The sequence below is a fragment of the Cygnus atratus genome, chromosome 18, assembly GCF_013377495.2.
Source record: "Cygnus atratus isolate AKBS03 ecotype Queensland, Australia chromosome 18, CAtr_DNAZoo_HiC_assembly, whole genome shotgun sequence".
Classification (NCBI taxonomy): Eukaryota; Metazoa; Chordata; class Aves; order Anseriformes; family Anatidae; genus Cygnus; species Cygnus atratus.
This window is the reverse complement of record NC_066379.1, coordinates 6,340,724-6,357,096: the sequence shown is the minus strand read 5'-3', so window position 1 is coordinate 6,357,096 and position 16,373 is coordinate 6,340,724. Positions and strand designations below refer to the sequence as shown.

Here is a 16,373-nt window from a genome sequence, read left to right as displayed (position 1 = left end):
CCTCGCAGGCACCGGGGCTGTCACAGGCAGCTGAGCCGGGTCGGTGCCAGCAAGGTCCTGCTCCTCGGCAGCAGCCCCAAGCCAGTCCCAAGCAGCTCGGGATGCATCCTGCCCAGCCTCCAGGAGCTTTGAGCCCTCTCCCCAGCGTGTGCCGCAGCAGGGAGGAGAGGGGAAAGGAACAGATGCAGCAAAGCAGGCAGGGGACACCAGCAAGGCAGCCCACTGCCACTGTGATTTCTGCTGGAGCTATTAGATTTCCCTTCCACTCAACAATCTCTCCATCCCCTGCTAGCCGAGGCAGAACGTCCCCTCTTCTCCAGGGCGCTGGAGCAGTACCCAGGGCCCTCCTCCCGAGCTGCCGTCCCCGCAGCTTTTGGAGGCCAAGCTTTCCCCAAGGCGGCCGCTACCACAAAGGCCGCGCTGGCTGCACACGCTGCTCTTTTTCCATCGGCAGCTTCCCCACTTGAAAGGCAGCCCCAGGAAATTACAGATGGGAGTGAAAGGGCTTTGTGTCTCGCGCAAGAAGCCAGTTGCTGGGATGCAAGCGCTAGAGAGCGGCATTGTCTGCCTCTGCGCCGAGCCTTCCAGCCCCCTTCCCTGCTGGGCCCCTTCCCTGTAAAGCAGCAGCCCGGAGGAGCCCAGCCCTGCACACGGATGTGCCGGGGGAGGAGGACACCCCTCTGCGAGCAGCTCGGGGAGCCGGAGGCATTGCTGCGGGCTGCACGGCCGGGCACGTGCGGGTGGGTGCAGAGGGAAGGCAGGTGGTCCGGCCTCGGGGACCCCAGCGGGTGGGAACGAGAGCTGGGATCTGGGGTCGGTGTGGGACCCGCTGGCGGGAGGGGAGGGAAGGTACTCACACACTGGCCGGGGGTCTGGAAGAAGCGGCAGGAGCAGAGGAACTGGCAGCACATCGGGTCCCGGTGGTACAAGAGCAGCAGCAGCACGAGGACGGCCACGATGAACACGGACGTGGACACCGCTGCCGGAGGTGGGACAGGGGGGGCGCGGGGGTGAGCCGGGCTGGGCAGGGCCTGCCAGCAGCTGCCCCCCTTCACCCCCTGCGTTTCTGGGCACAAAATCAGCTCGGAAACAAACCACAGACACCGGCTTTGCCGGCCGCCTGACCCCAGGACGCTGAAAGCCCCGCTTGTCTCCCGGCCACCTCTCCCCGTGGGGTCGGGGGCTCAGCCCCAGCTCCGCACCCACAGCTCATGGCGGGGAGGCACCGGCCTGGCTCCAGCAGCTGTGGGACCCCAGCTGGGGCTGCACAGCACCGGGTCAGGCTCCCAGCCCCATTCCCTGGCTCCCAGCCCGGTTCCCCCACTCCCAGCCCGGTTCCCCCACTCCCAGCCCATTCCTCCGTCCCAAGCTCCGTCCCCAGCCCCGTTCCCAGCCCGTTAACCCACTCCCAGCCCCATTTGCCCATTCCCAGACCCATTCTCAGCCCCATTCCCCTACTCCCAGCCCGTTCCCCCGTCCCCAGCCCCATTCCCAGCCCCATTCCCCCACTCCCAGCCCGGTTCCCCCATTCCCAGTCCCGTTCTCACCCCCACTACCCCACTCCCGGCCCCGTTCCCCCGTTCCCAGCCCCATTAGCGCACTCCCAGCCCGGTTCCCCCTCTCCCCCCGGCTCACTGGCGGCGATGACGATGGCCAGCACGTTGCCGTCCATGGCCGCCCCGCTCCCCCCGGGCTGCGCCATCCCTCGGCCCGGCCGGCCCGGGCAGGGCGCCCCGCGGCGGGGCCCGGCCCCGGCCCCGGCCCCAGGCACCGCACCGGCCCCGGGCCCGCCCCCCGCCCGCCGCCATTGGCCGCCGCGCCGCCCTCCGCCGCCCCCTATTGGCTGCCGGCGGTACCAGAGGCGGGGCCGGCGGTTGCCAGGGGGACGAGGCCCGCGGGGCTGGGCCGGGGCTGGGCCCGCCGGGGGGGGGGGCAGCCCCAGCTGATTAATTAGTTAATTAGTTAATTACCGCTCGTAGCCAACAGGGGGCTGACCGGCCGCAGCAGGGCCTGAAGTATCGCCCCCCCAGCCGTCATCCCCCTCCCGCACCCCAGTAGCCCAGCACAGCACGCCACAGTACAGGAGATGGTTATATTTGGGGCGAGGGGCACAGCGCAGCCATCCCCACACAGCGCCGCCACCTCCACAGGGTGCTGCCAGCCCCACGCAGCGCTGACAGACAGCCCCACGCGGCGCTCGGTGGCCCCAGGCCAGGCATCGCCTCCCCTCGTTGCCCCCAGTCCCGTCCCTCGTGCAGCACCCCGCTCACAGCACCGCTGTCCTCAATCCCCGAGGGAAAGGAGGCGGCGAGGCGAGCCCCCAGGCAGCCTGAGCGCAGCCCTGCAGGAAGGCGGCACAAAAGTCTTTGGAGATGCTGTGGCTGATGTACAAGCAGAGAGGATGGAGGGGACAAGCTCCAGCGCCCCGGTCCGCAGCAGTTCCCCTGCCCCAGCCCAGCCACAGGGGCAGTGTCTTGGTCCCAGGCCACAGGCAAGCTCCGCTGCAGTCCAACACGGCTGTGAGCATCTTCCCAGGGCAGAAACCCAACCACAGCCTTCTCTCCAGGCAGCGCTGGTGTCTGGGAGAGGAACGCTGCAGGCAGCCCCTGAGCTGGGAGGTGGATGGGGGAAGCAGGAGGCTCTGCAGCTCCCTATCCCCCGAGGAGGCAGCTCCTGGTCCCTCGGGGAAGCAAGCAGCCAGCAGAGAGCAGATGGAGCCAGCTGGACCTCGTCACACTTCTTTGCTTTTTAGCCAGGGAAGCACAGCAGATCCTGAGAGCTTCTGCTGACCAGGGAGAAAGGAGAAGGCTGGGCCATGGCACAGGACAGCTGCCGTCTCATCCGCAGCAGGATATCAGCCATGTGCATCGCGTTTTGGCAGGGGACGTGAGCAGCCCGGTGCCCAGAGCCTCAACTGAAGCAGAGACAGAGGCTGCAGCATCCGCAGCAGCTTACTGGGCATAAACTGCTCACCGAGCCAGGGCCACCGCGCAGCAAACACCACCAGCTCCAAACATTTGGCACAGTCAGGCTGCTGCCTTGGAGGGCAGGCAGCGCCCCGCAGGCCTGGGGCAGCCCTGCCCAGGGGCAGCAGGATGTGGTTCCCCATCAGCCCCCAGCAGGAAATGGGGAAACAGCAAAACAATAATAATGACAACAATAATTAAAAAAAAATGTAAACAACCCAGCACCCTGTCCTGTACCACCAGGACACCCAAGAGAACAAGGTATGTTACAGTCTCAGGGGAGATGGAGACACAAGGACTGCCCGGCCAATGCGGGGTCTCATCTCTATTGCACTTTGCATCATATATATTTCTATATATATATATTTATAAAAATACAAACTAAAGGGCTGGGGTCGAGGGGATGAGATGCAAGCCCTGGGCCAGCAGCAGCTCCATGCACACGGCAGGTTTCGACCCATTCTGCTTCTGACTTTCCCTGCGTGCCCTGTCCCTGGAGTCCCCAGCCAGCCCTCCTGGGGGGCAGCCTGCAGCACAGGGCCCGATCCTGCACAGATCCACCTGGGGCCGGGCAGAGAGGACAGGGTGCTGAGTTGGTCCAGAGCCCACCCCCCTGCCAGCCTCCCTTCCCAGCCCATCTCACCCCTTCCTGAGGCACCAAAGAAACAAGCACACAGCTCCTCCCAGCCACCAGCACCACCCGCACCCCACGGTCACAGGCGCCCCGGCACACTCTCGCCTGGCCAGCAAGTGCCCGTTCCTGGGGGAGGTGGGCGAGACCACATCTCACACCTCCCTCTCCACCTAAAAAACCCACAGGAGGATTTCCCTGGCCCGCCGGTTCCCATACTCTTTTCCTCGAGTTACTACGGTGTGAATGGCACAGGGTGATGTAGTCCAGAGACACCCCACGCCGGTGACAGAGGACGCTCCTCGCTCCCAACGCCGCCCCCCCGGCTGCTCCTGCTACCTCAGCCGCCCGTCAGGTTTGACGGGCCCCAGTTCTGATTTGGGGTCCGGGGACAGCGAGCTCCAGGAGGTTTTGCTGCAGGTCTCCAGGGAGGAGCAGGAGGAAGAGCTGCCGACGCAGACGTCTGCCACGGACCAGAAGGCGCTGATGGCGCTGTCTGCCCACTCGTCCAGCGCCTGGCCCGTCAGCTGCGCCTTCCCCGCCGCCGCCGCCTCTGCCTCCTCCGAGCGCGGCAGGTTCAGGATCCCCCCCAGGCCCTGGAAGCTCTGCTCCATGTACTCGTTGCGGGGGGGCCCGCCGTGCAGCCAGTTGCTATCGTCTGGACAGGACAGGGAGAAAGAGGTCAGCAGTGCGGTAACGTCCCAGCAGCCAGCTCCTCCTGCCACCGCCCCCAGCACCCCAACCCCTTGCAGCCCCGTCCCCTCCATGCCAAGGAACAGGGATGCAGCTGGAGGATGGAGGGGTGAACCTGGCTCGCCTGCAAACGGGCCCACAGCAGCCTAGTGGCCTGGTTTGAGGGCCCACAGGGACATGGGGACACCACCAGGGGGGATGGCTCCTGCCTTGGCAAGCCAGAGAGGCCAGAACCAGGGGGAAAAAAAAATAAATCACAGAATCAGAGTGACTGAGGCTGGAAGGGACCTCTGGAGGTCATCTGGTCCAACCCCCCTGCACAAGAGCCAGGCATAGTTTTTCCTTAAGATCTATAGCCTCAAACATTGGCATGGAACAAGCAAAACAATGCTTTTCACCATTTTTTTCCCCTACAGAAAGACCCCAGCCCCGATCTCCAGAGCGTCCTCACCTTTCCTGAGAGGCTGCTTGCGGTTGAAGGTCTGGGGCACCACCAAGAACTGGCTCTCCCCCAGGGGCTCCCAGAACTGCAGGAGGCGGATGGTCCAGACACCGGGGCGCAGGGGCCGGTTGAGGGGGGGCTTGTACTGGGTGAACTCCGTCTCTGCATCCACCGTGATGTCGTAGGAGGTGGCGATAACGTACGTGGGGTCGATCCACACCACCGTGGCTGTCAGGTTGGGGCCCCGCGACCACTTCTGCATGGCCACCGGCTCGTCAAAAGGCCCCATCAAGCCTCCAAAATTGCGGAAGAGCCTTTCCTTGGGGTCCCACTCTGTGCCCACCTGCAGGGACGAGGCACAAGGCAGTGGGACACTGGGCAGGCTGACACGACCAGCTCAGGTTTTGTGTTTCACCATCCCAAACTGAGGAGGGCACAAGCTTTGGAGCCCAAAGCAATGCACACCCAGCCTGCACTGCTCCCCCGCCTGCCTGCACCACGTCAGGGCCAAGCCAGCTGCCTGTGATGCCTACTGCAGCCAGAGGTGCTGGCACCAGCAGCCTCAGCTCCCCCCTGCAAGATCCCTTCAGGCCTTTCCCAAAGGATTAGCTCCAAACTCAAGAGTAATTCTTTGACAAAAATCCACTCTCAGCCCTGACAACAGCACTCTCTCTCTCTGTCCCCCTCAGCACGCAGGCTGGGGAGAAAAGGAAGGGCAGCACAGAGTGAAAAATCTGGGGAGAAAAGTAGGTGCTGTGAGGGACACGTTTCCCGTTTACCTCGAGGTTTTGTAACCGGTTTGCCTGCCCTCCGTGACCCGCCAGCTTCAGAGCTCCTTGGGGCATCATCCACACCTCCAAGGCCTCTGCCTGCCCAGTCGCCGCGTTCTGCACTTCCTGCATCACCAGGTACCCCTGGAAGCGGTCGTCGTAGAAATACAAGTGCACGCTGGATGGGAAGCCACGGGGCTCAAACCTGGAGAGAGAGAGACAGAGAGGTGGCACGCGTGAGCATCGGCATCCTCCCAGCAGCAGCCACCGCTCAGAGCCCGGGCCGGGCCGCGGCACGTGCCCCACCTGCAGAGCTTCTCCTTTGGCGCCAGCACGGAGGCGGCTTTGCGGAGCCCCAGCCGGGAGAAGGCAGTGTAGAAGGTGAGGGTGACGTCGCTGAGGCCGCTGAGCCCGTCGACGCGGTCGTAGACGTTCTCCCAGTACGCCTTCAGGGCCGGCGTGTTGGGGGGGTAGTTGCCGTAGAGGTGGGTGTCCAGGATCTCCAGCACCTCCTGATTCACCGTCGACTCGAACTTGCGGGCGAAGAAGGTGGGTCTGGAGAGTTGCTGGAAGAGCAGAGGCGTTTCTAGCAGCGGCGGTGGCACCCCCTCCGCCCTCCTGCCTCAGCGGGGCAGCTGGGTGTGGGGCACTGGGAAGAAACAAGCTGGGACCCATCCTGCCCCCTCTGATGGGGCAGGGCAAGGAGCAGCAAAGCACAAACAGCCTCTACGTGGGATCCTCTGAGGCAGGATCAGCGGGAGCACACGGTACGGTTAGCGGTTACGTGGACGGGTTCTCATCTCTCCCACTGCCTCCCCTTTATGTGCTCAGCAGCAGACGTGGCATCCAGCTCCTTAGCTGCAACCTCTGCTCAGACGGGCCCCCACCCTCCAGAGCCTCTGCAGAGCCCTGGCCATGCAGCACTGCCTGCAGGATCGGGGCCATGCACCATAAAAGCTCGGGACTGCAGGGCAGAAAATCTTGCTAACTTCACTTTCAAGGGCTGAACCTCCCCCCGACCTCCCCCGTTCAGCCGACATCTCAGCTCGCTGAGAGCATGGCAGGCGGTTCATCACAGGGTACTTTGTCCTGCCAAAGAGGACAGCACTCAGAGTGTTTCCTGAGCAGGTACTTGCCCCAAGTAATTAGTCTGCAGGGAAAGAGCAGGAAAATGAGGAAGTCTGTGAAAAGGAGCAGCGCTGCAAGCAGAAGCCTGGCTGCTGGGCAGGACAGTCAGCATAATCCTGCCACCCGAGCATTTACAGACACGTCTGTGCCAAGCCCCACTCCGCCTGGAGAACCAATCCTGCTCCCGTCCCTTGCCGGGCTGGGGTGAGGCTCGTGCAGACGTGGGGAGCAGCGGCACAGCACCCAGGGGTGCGCCTGCGGGGCAGCTCAGAGAGAAGGGCTGGGGACAGAGACAGGGAAGAGGGGAGAGAGCGTGAGGAAAAAGGAGGATCTTTTTCACCTGTAGCCGGAGGAAGTCCTGGGGTTTGAAGTCATTTGGGGAGCACCCGCACCAGTCGACTATGTGTTTATATTGGCACTTACAGCCCAGCTTACGGTTCCAGTTGGTCACCCGCAGGTTGTTATCCACCAGCGTCTCGCAGGCGTGGCTGTTCTCCAGGACCGTGTGGAAGAAGGACTGTGCGCGGCAGAGAAGGGACAGGAGACCCATGGAGGAGGGTGGTTAACGGAGGCCCCCTACCCTGCACTCAGAAGAACACGACAGGCCCGGAGAGCTCCTGGACAGAGAAACCTGTCCCGGTTCCCAGCACAGGGCAACCCGTAAGAGATCAGATTATACACGCACATCAGTCCTTATCCAGCCCACAGGTGTCTCGACCTAAAGCACAGGGCTGGTTACAAACACAACCCTTGGCACGCCTGCTCCTCTCCCGCTCTTTCACACCCAGACCTGGGCAAAGGAGGCACAAAGCTGCCAGAGCAGAACCAGCGATGCCCTTTGCAGCTGCCTAGGGCAGGGATGAAGTGGGGCAGAGATGTTATGTACAGGGAGAAGAAAATCCTACCAAAGCCAGCATCACTTTTTTTTGTTCGCTTCTTGGGGAGAAGGATTAAGGCTGAATCGAGGACACAGGAGCCCTTACAGCAATGCTGGCCCCAAACTTGGCTGCCCACGTCCCGCAGGCACCCACCTCGGCTGGCAGCAGCGTGTAGGTGTAGAACTGCCGCAGCTGGGACACCAGCTGGTCGTCCGCGTACACCACGTACTCCACGAAGCTGCGCGTCAGCGAGAACCAGTCAGAGCCCCCATCCACCACGATGCCCTCGGGGATGTGGCGCTCGCCCAGCCGCCACATGTGGGAGTCACACTCGTGGAACAGGCGGTCCAGGCCCTGCTTCTTGATAAACCTGGGCACAGAGACAAGGGTGAGGGGCCAGGGACACAGGGTGGAACTCTCCTGCAGCGTAAAACCAATGGACTACCACTCGTGACACAGCTGGCCACACAGCAGCCCTGCTACACCTCTGGTAGCCACAGCCAGAGCAGCCCCCCAGCCTCCTGTTTCTGTTCTTCTCCCCAGATTCCCGCTTTTCTGTTCCTCCAGCTCAGCTCTGCCCCTAGCTGGGGTTACCTGGCGTTGTCTCGGCCGTGAGACTTCAGGAAGTTCTTATCTCGGTATTTGGACAGGAACATCACCAGCTCCTCGTTGGTCCTGAGATGCAAATTAGGAAGCGTTAATGGCCGCTGGGATAGAGCAACCCAGTAGACATTCATGCTGCAAGAGCCACCAGACACGAGGAGCCTCAGGCTGCCTGGCAGGCGCTGACTCAGACCCTTATCCCATCGTGGGAAGACAAAGCCCTGGTCCTTCTGCTGTCTGGCGCCTGCTGAGGGTGTGCAGCACCCATGCACGCCCAGATATACACGTGTTCATGTGCGCATTTCCCTGCAACACCCCGACAAGAGGAAAATACAGCCTGTGAGGTATTGGCCGAGCTCCTGGGCAGAGACGGAACCAGCCTTGCCCTGGAGCACCAGCACGTGGCTGCCATCTCCAACCTCACCTTCCCCGCACTCCCTGCTCCTCCCAGCAGCGTTACTCCCAGGGCTCACTGGGGAGCCACGCAGCCCGAACCCTTCCGCTGTCCTCCCCCACCCCAGCGAGGTGCCCACCTTGTGGGGTAATCGGTGGCACTCAGGTTGATGAAGAAGTCCCAGGGCCACTCGGAGAGCTCCAGCAGGTCCTTCATGCTGCGCAGGTACATTTTCAGCAGGCTGGCACCTCCCCAGATGGTCACCATGCGCCAGGGCGTCACGCGGATGTTGGGGTAGTGCCGGGCCAGCTCCACCGCCTCACGGTGGAGGTAGTTGGAGCGCTGCAGGGGAACGAAGCTCACGGTCAGCAGGTGCTCGTATTGCCAGGGACCCCCCCCTCCTCGCCCCAGTCCTGACTCTGTCCATGCCTTGCTGCCCTGAGCAGCATCAGAGCTGGATCCTGCAGCCCTGCGGTGCCCCAGCTCACTGCAGGGCTAAACTTCAGGCTGCTGCTGTCAGGGGCTGCTCACGAGCCTCAGGCAAGGGCAGCCAGTCCCTATACACTGCCTGGAAGGGCTCAGCCACCCCTCCATGCTGCCAGCTCCCTTCTTGCTGTGTTCCCAACCAGCCAGACAGCCCAGCCTGCCTCTGAAGTCCCCCCCGAGCAGCAGAGGCAGCTCCTTGCAGTAGCCATCCTATGACCTACGCTGCCTGCCCAGGGCACAGCAGCCAGCCTCCTTCATTTGCTGCTGAGAAATAAAAGTGGGCGGCCAGGACAGAGCTGATTGCCTGACCCCAACGATCTTTTCCTTCCAGCAGGCAAACCCACAGCTCTCCCTGGGATCTTGTGAAAGGACGCAGCGCTGGGGGGAAGGTGAGCAGAGAACACTTGCTCCCTGCAGCCCCAAGGGCTGAGCTCCCCCTGCTCTGGGCAGGGTGGACAGATCACAGAATCATAAAACATCCTGAGCTGGAAGGGACCTACGAGGATCATTGAACCCTCCGTTAAAATCTAACTGTATGTCTGAGAGCGTTGTCCAAATGCCTCTCGAACTTGACTGGGGTCCTACCTACCCTTTTCTGGGGATGCAGAGAGCTAAGGGAGGGTCACAGCGCCACAGGCAGCGAGGACAAACCTCACCCAGCCACTTCCCCTAGCACAGGAGATGCTGCACCTCCGTTTAGCATCCATCTGCACCCCAGCTCTGTGGGCTGCTTCGGTGACGGACCCAGACACTGTCAGCACACCCCCTCCCCTCCTGCCTTGCCCCCTGCCACACACCTTGTCCACGTGGATGTAGAAGAAGTGCTGCTGGTGGTACACCGCCTTGATGAGCCGCTTCAGCTGGCGAATGGCCCTGCCGTGCACCACCAGCATGTAGGCGATGCGCACGGGCTTGCTGGGGGGCAGCTGCTGCAGCCGGCTCTCGTCCCACTGGATCACGGGGCTGACCTTTCCTGGGGGGGGAGGAGAGGGCTCTCAGCCAGCCAGCCACTGGCCTCGGATGCAGACGGCACAGGGCACACTGCTGCCCTGCCACGTGCAGCTCCTGCCAGAGCAGGGAGATCTGAGCGAGGCAGGGGATCGCAGGGAGCAGCACGACGCAGGGCAAACCCCGTAACGCTGCAGGGCGCACGTGGCAGGACACGTTGGGAAGCGGGAATGCCCCCTCCGGCCCCTCGTAACAAGACGCAGCTGTGCCCAGCTCCGATCCCTGCAGTGGCTGGGACGAGCAGCCCAGCTTAGGGAGGCTGGCACAGCTTTGACAGGATTACACAGGCAGCGGTAATCTGGGAATCAGTGACAGCTTGAGGCAGCTTTTTGCCAGGTGGGACAGTCGGTCACACAAAGGAGGCGGCCCACGTGCCCCGTCAGGATATTCCCGATGCCCGGAGGCAGCCAGGGCCACCCCGGCAGGACTCACCCGAGAGCTGGCAGTGGCGAGGCACGGACAGGGGCATGAGGTTGCCGGCCCGGTGCAGACACACCACGTTGGCGATCTCCTGTTGGCACTGCTTGCTGCTGGCCCGGGCCAGCGCCGAGAGGGCGTCTTTGCCCGTGATCTCGCACTTGGGGGTGAAGCTGTTCTCGGTGGGCTGCGGAGCCCCCTCCACGCTGCCCGTGTCGCCCTGCTGGAAGACGGCCAGCTGGGCGTCCCCGCGCGCCTCCGTCAGGTTCCTCCGGCTGGAGGCGTCCGGCGCGGCCGGCAGCCGCCGTCCCGCTTTGTGCCTCGCCGTGACGGCTCTCACCACCTTGGACGCCAGCACCCCGGGGCTGTCCGGCCGTCCCCGCCACCGCCCGTGCTTCCGACCGGCGCTGCCCCGGCGCCCGGCAGAGCTGTCCGAGTCCTTGGAGCCATCGCTGTTCTCGGGCAGCCTGGCTTTCTTCTGCCGTTCCTGTGCCAGGTGGATGCAGAAGAGAGGACAAGGCGTTAACTCCCATCCCTGCCAACACACTCAGAGCATCCTCGTTCCCAGTGCTCCGTGCTGGCGTCCCCATGGAGCCTGGTAACCGACACCCTTCTCTGCCAGGCTGCTGTCACCACGAGCAAGGCAGGGACAGGTATCCCTCGCTGCAGCCCTCTCCCCAGGGCAGAAGGTCAGCGCTGAGCCCAGAGGAGCTCTGGGTGAATCTGACCCTCCGGCCTCGAGCAGGTTTCCATGAGCCATGACCACGATGACCCAGTGCTGCAGCAAGCCAGGTGCTCCAGGAGCAGCAAAGGAGGCCGTGATGTCCCCCCTCCATCACCTAAACCCCCAGGCTACGACCCCACAGCACCTCCCTGCACAGCCCTTTGCCCCCGCAGGGGCACAGCACCCAGACCCCTACTGCCAGCAAGGGAGACCCTGGCCTGCAGGCCCCGGGGTCACAGCACCCACGATACAAAAGCAGGACATAACTCTCCGTGAGGCTACACGGGTGAGGCTACGTGGATTCCTGCCATCTTCCAGGCTCCCGTGTGAGCAGGGGCATCCCCGAACAGAGGGGGTGAGCACAGGGCTCCTTCAGCTACTGGTAGTTACTTCGCCAGGTGGCAAAGGGACCAGCTCCTCGCTGTGAGCCCCAGCTTAAAGTCCAACTTATCCAAGCCCAAAAGTCCAACTTATCCAAGAGAAGGGGTCCCAGCAGGGCAGCACGCGCCCCCTGGGGCTAACAGTGCCGGAGCTGTGTCAGACAAGGTCCTGCCCGCGCTCCCTTCCCCACGCCCTGGCTCCCAGCACTGGGCTGGAGCGGGTGCTGCAATCGCCGGCTTCTCCAGAAATCCCTTTAACAACCCCTCCCACGGAGCCAAGTTTGTGTGTAAAGGGAGCAGTTAATTACGCTTCGTAACCTCCGCCAGGCCGGCTGATTAGCAGAAACGAGCTAGCCTTGGGGAGAGCGGGGAGCTGTTCCTGGGCACGCTGCAGCTTGGACAGCGGCGACGGCAGAGGGAAGCTGCGGGGCCAGGGTGCTGAGCTGGCCGCGAGGATGCTGTGAGGTACAAGCCCCGTGGGATGCCCCGGCCACAGCAGCCCCGTGCAAACCCTCTGGGAGAAGCAGCCCCTCAGCACCTTCTGAGGACACGCAGGTGCCAAATTAACCCACCGCACAAGCCTCCCCGTGGGTGCAGCTGCTGGGAAGGTCACTTGGGCCAGGAGAAAGCACGCTGTGCAAGGCAGGAAAGCACCTGGCCAGACCTGCAGCCGAAGGCAGAGCCAGCCCAGCGTCCCCGAGCTACCTGTGCCGGGGTGAAGCAGCCTCCCCGCAGCCCGTAACCCACGGGTACCCAGAAAGGGGCCGCGCAGCCGCCTGAACCCCAAGGGGCTGGTGCCAGGAGGGATCAGACGAGCCCTCTTCCACTGCCAGGCACCACGGCCGGGAGCAGCTCACCAGGCACCACGCAGGACCGTCTGTGCAGACAGTCACCAACCCGTTTTCTCCGCACAGCGTCGCAGGAGCAGGGAGGCAGGAGGTGACCGAGGAGCAAAGAGCAAGGCTCTGCCTCGGACTCACCCCCCCCCGCAGGGAGAGCCGCCTGCCCTGCCAGCACCCGCGGCGCGCCCGACTCCACGCACGGCCCCTGCGCGATGCCCACGCGTGGCTGCAGCCCCGCGGTCCCCCAGAAGGAGCCCCCGTGGCTGCCGTCCCCAGCAGGGAAACCATCCCAGACAGCGCCAGCCTTTCCGGAGCTGCTAGTTAACGAGCTCCGTGGCTTCTAATTACTGCGCCACAGCGGAGCAACCCCGCCGCCCCGTGCAGGCAGGGAGCAGCCCCGGCCACGTTGCGCTGCTGCATTTACGGCTCGTGTGCAGGGCCTTTGGCAGGGCTCCCAGGAGAGCCCGCAGCTGCCTGTCCCTCCTCCCAAAACGACTCCAGCTGCCTGCCAGAGGTCGCTTCCCCTGTCCTGCAACCCCTCTGCCTCCTTGCGATGCCACACCATGGTCCCCACGGTCCTGCCTCTGGGGCCAAATACGAATCGGAAAGTAAAAGTATCGGTGGGGAGAGAGCGGAGACCCTTGTGGGGAGGAGAGTTAACACCTGGTGTCCTGCAGGGTTCTGCCTGGGCCTGGCTGACTTTGGTGTCCGCCAAACGCCCGCTCCCATCAGGCCAAACAAACGCCAGAACTTTCCAAAGTCACCGGGGGAATCTGGACACAGACGCCATCAGTTCAGGCAGCAGCAGATCCTCAAGCCTCACTGTGGAAATGGACTCGATCACAGCCCCTAAACACAAGTTCTTTTGGGGGAAAAAAACAAGAAGGCATCTCAGCCAAGCTGCAAACACAGACACTTCAGAGGAAGCCTCTCTAGAGGCCACTGTGCGTGGCTGACAGCAACACACAGGCCCCAGAGAGGTGCCTCCGCCTGCCTGCACGGAGGAAGCCGGGAGGCGAAGGGGGAGAATAAGGACGTGGCTGGGCTGTGACACGTCTCCCAGGTGGCAGGTCCTCGCCTCCGCCCACGGGGACGTTCTGCAGTCTGTGCACAAGGAGCCAGCTCCAGCTCCAGCTGCCCGCGTGCCGCTCGGGAGCCGTCGGTGCCACCGCGAGGAACTGACCCGACTTCTGCTGGTCTCAACACCACGAAGCGTCTGCGTGGGGAGCACAGGGAGCCTTCGGGGCCTGGAACCGGCACCAAACCCGAGCACGGGTACCTCCGGACAAGGAGCCGGACAGGCGGATCCAGGGACGCCGTGCAGACGCCACGGCCAAGGCCAGGAGCCACCCCGCGTGCGTGGGCTCGCAGCAGGGACAGGATCCATGCGACACGTCCTCCTCCCGGCTGGGGGCTCTGAGGCAGCCACAGCCCGCTGCAGAGCGGAGAGCGCTCGGCGCTGCTGGTGCGAGATGATGTTATAACCTGCTCCAGTGAAGGGCAAAGCCCGAAGCCAAACGAATCCTCGCGCAGCCTCTGCCCAGCTCGGAGCAGGGAGGCACCGGGGACGGATCCTGCTGACTGTGGAGGAAGGGAGCCGCTCATCCCGTCAGCCAGCAGGAGCACAGGGATGCTCCCAGCCTGTCCTCCGGGAGACGTGACTCACGAGAGGACTCTGAGGGGCTTCAGCCTCTTGCACAGCCCTGCCAAGGTCGGGACCACCTCCCTCCTTCCCCTGCTCCCACGCCTCTGGTGGCGCCCAGATCTGGCTGGGGACAGCCCTGCCTGCTCCCGTCACCCCTCCAGGAAGGGGACAGCCGTCGGAGCAGCCCTCTGGGGAACACACAGCTGCCAGCCCGGGCACAGGGCACGCAGGGTGACCACCCCGCTAGTCCAAAAGGCAAGGCGAGCTCACGGCGCGTGGAGGACCCGCAGCTCCCCTGGGTCGCGGCTGGTGCGTGCTGGGAGCGAGCCAGGCCAGAGCAGTGCCCATCAGCGGGAAGGAGCCGTTCATGCACGCAATTAGGGGATCCCAAGTTCCCCAAAGCCATCCAAGGCTGCAAGGTCAGGGTCCCCTGGGAGAGCTCGCCTGCTTTCATCTTTACCAGAAATGCCCCCGGGGAACGGTGGCTCCTCCAGGTCTGGCCAAGATCAGGAACTGGAGAAGGGCAGGGACACGAGGAGCTTTGCCGTCTAAGTAACCAAGGCTAACTGGACGTTTCCCAGCTTGCTGATGGGTTTGGGCTGCCGGAACAGCTCAGGAAGCTTCTTGCCTTCTCCGTTCCCAGGCCCCAGAGCCGTGAGCCTGGTGGTGGCGAACCATCCTGAGTCCAGAGGAGGGGCCCATGGCCAAACGCGTCGGTGTCCAGCTCAGTGTTGGGAAGAGACGTGGTGAAACCAGGCGAGGATGCTCCAAGAGCCACCGCCGGAGGACGTGTGGGGCAGGAGGAAAGGCAGGAGGCAGCCCAGAGGACAGCGACACCCCGGGGTGCCTTCCCAAGGAGTGCGGGACGGCGCAGAGGGAAGGGAGGCTGAGACTGGTGAAGCGCCCTGGCCAAGGTCACAGAAAAAGGGACGGGGCCATCAGGCAGCCCTGGCTGCTCTCACACTCACAGCATCCTCGGATCAGAGGCAACCCCACGTCCTGTCTCCTTGCCACATTAATTCCCTGGCTCCGTTTCGCTGTTGTGTGGATGCCGGGCATGAAGTGCTGCCCCCCGAGGGGTGTCCAGGGGCTGTCAACGAAGCTGCTGAGCGTGCGACCACCTCACGCCTTCCTCCTGCTCCTCGCCAGGCGCTGCCGCGACCCTCTTCTTCTCTTGCTGCTCTCAAGGAAAGTTCCTGGTGCCACGAGGAGCCCTGCGACCGGCGCGTCTTGGGCAGACGCAAAGTGGAGGTGAAACGCCCGGCGAGGGAGCCTGCAAAATGGGGTCTGCCGGCCCCACGGCCTGCTCCGGGGCAGATGGGATCCAGCCGCAGGCCTGGGCTCCGTCCGAGCAGCCCACGAGGAGCAAACACGCTGAAACCGGTGACCAGCGCGGGGAGTTTGGTGGCCGACATGACGAAATTGGGGGCCAACAGGGTGAAATTAGCGGTCAACACGGCGAAATCGGCGGCCGAGGGGCCAGGAGCCGTGTTGGGGGGTGGAGGCGAGGCGCCCCACAACCCCCCATCTCCCCAGCGCCTGCTCCTCGCGACCCTGGCCGAGCGCCTCCAGCCCTGCCTCAGTTTCCCCAGGCGGGGGTGCCGGCGGCGTTCGGCTGCGAAGTCCCCGCGTGGCCGCAGGGACCCCCGGCCCCCCTCCGCAGCCGGGCGGGAGCCCCCAAACACCCCCCTGAGTCCCACGGCTCCGCTGCCGGCTCCCCCCGACCCGCAGCCCCTGGGGACCCCATTAACCCTCCCCTTAACCCCCCCACTGACCCCCCAATTAACCACCCCCTTCACCCCCACCCCCCAGGCAGCACAGCCCGACCACGACCCCTCCCTTTCCCCATCCCCACACCCAAACGCTTTTGGGTCTCCCCCCCCCCAACCCCGAACGCCCCTAAATCGCCCCAAATCGCCCCAAATCGCCCCAAATCCCCCTCCCAGCCCCCCCCGGCCCCTCTCCCGCGGCCCCCCCCGGCGCACCTCGGCCGGGCCCTCCTCGTCGAGGGCCGGCGGAGCTCCAGAGGACGAGGCCCTGCAGCAGGAGGATGCCGAGGGCCGTGGCCAGGGCCAGCCGGTACCGCCGGGCCAGCTTCCGCGCCCGCCCGCTCGCCACCATCGTCACGGCCGCCGCGGGGCGGGAGGCGGCGCGCGCACGCGCGGGGAGGGGCGGGGGGGGGGGGGCGGGGGGCGAAGCGGGGAGGGAGCGCGCATGGGCAGCGGGGCGGGGGGCGGGGGCGTGGGGGGGGGTGCGGGGGTGTGGGGGGGTGCATGCGTGGGTGTGTGCGTGTGCATGGGTGCGCGTGTGTGCATGCATGGGGGTGTGCATGTAGGGGCGTGTGCATACATGGGGGTGTGCATGGG

General features: G+C 64.3%; 1 protein-coding gene across 1 annotated transcript; it reads right to left on the bottom strand.

Annotated features, from left to right (window-relative positions):
- Positions 1-2,077: 2,077 nt before the first annotated feature.
- Positions 2,078-16,128, bottom strand: XYLT2 (xylosyltransferase 2). Its single transcript, XM_035558792.2, is given in 12 exon segments — positions 2,078-4,255; positions 4,742-5,075; positions 5,512-5,707; positions 5,809-6,068; positions 6,971-7,147; positions 7,662-7,878; positions 8,103-8,183; positions 8,645-8,847; positions 9,789-9,964; positions 10,432-10,903; positions 15,993-16,016; positions 16,018-16,128. Coding segments are annotated over 12 exon segments (2,574 nt in total). The 3' UTR covers positions 2,078-3,932.
- Between the last annotated feature and the right edge of the window lie 245 nt (positions 16,129-16,373).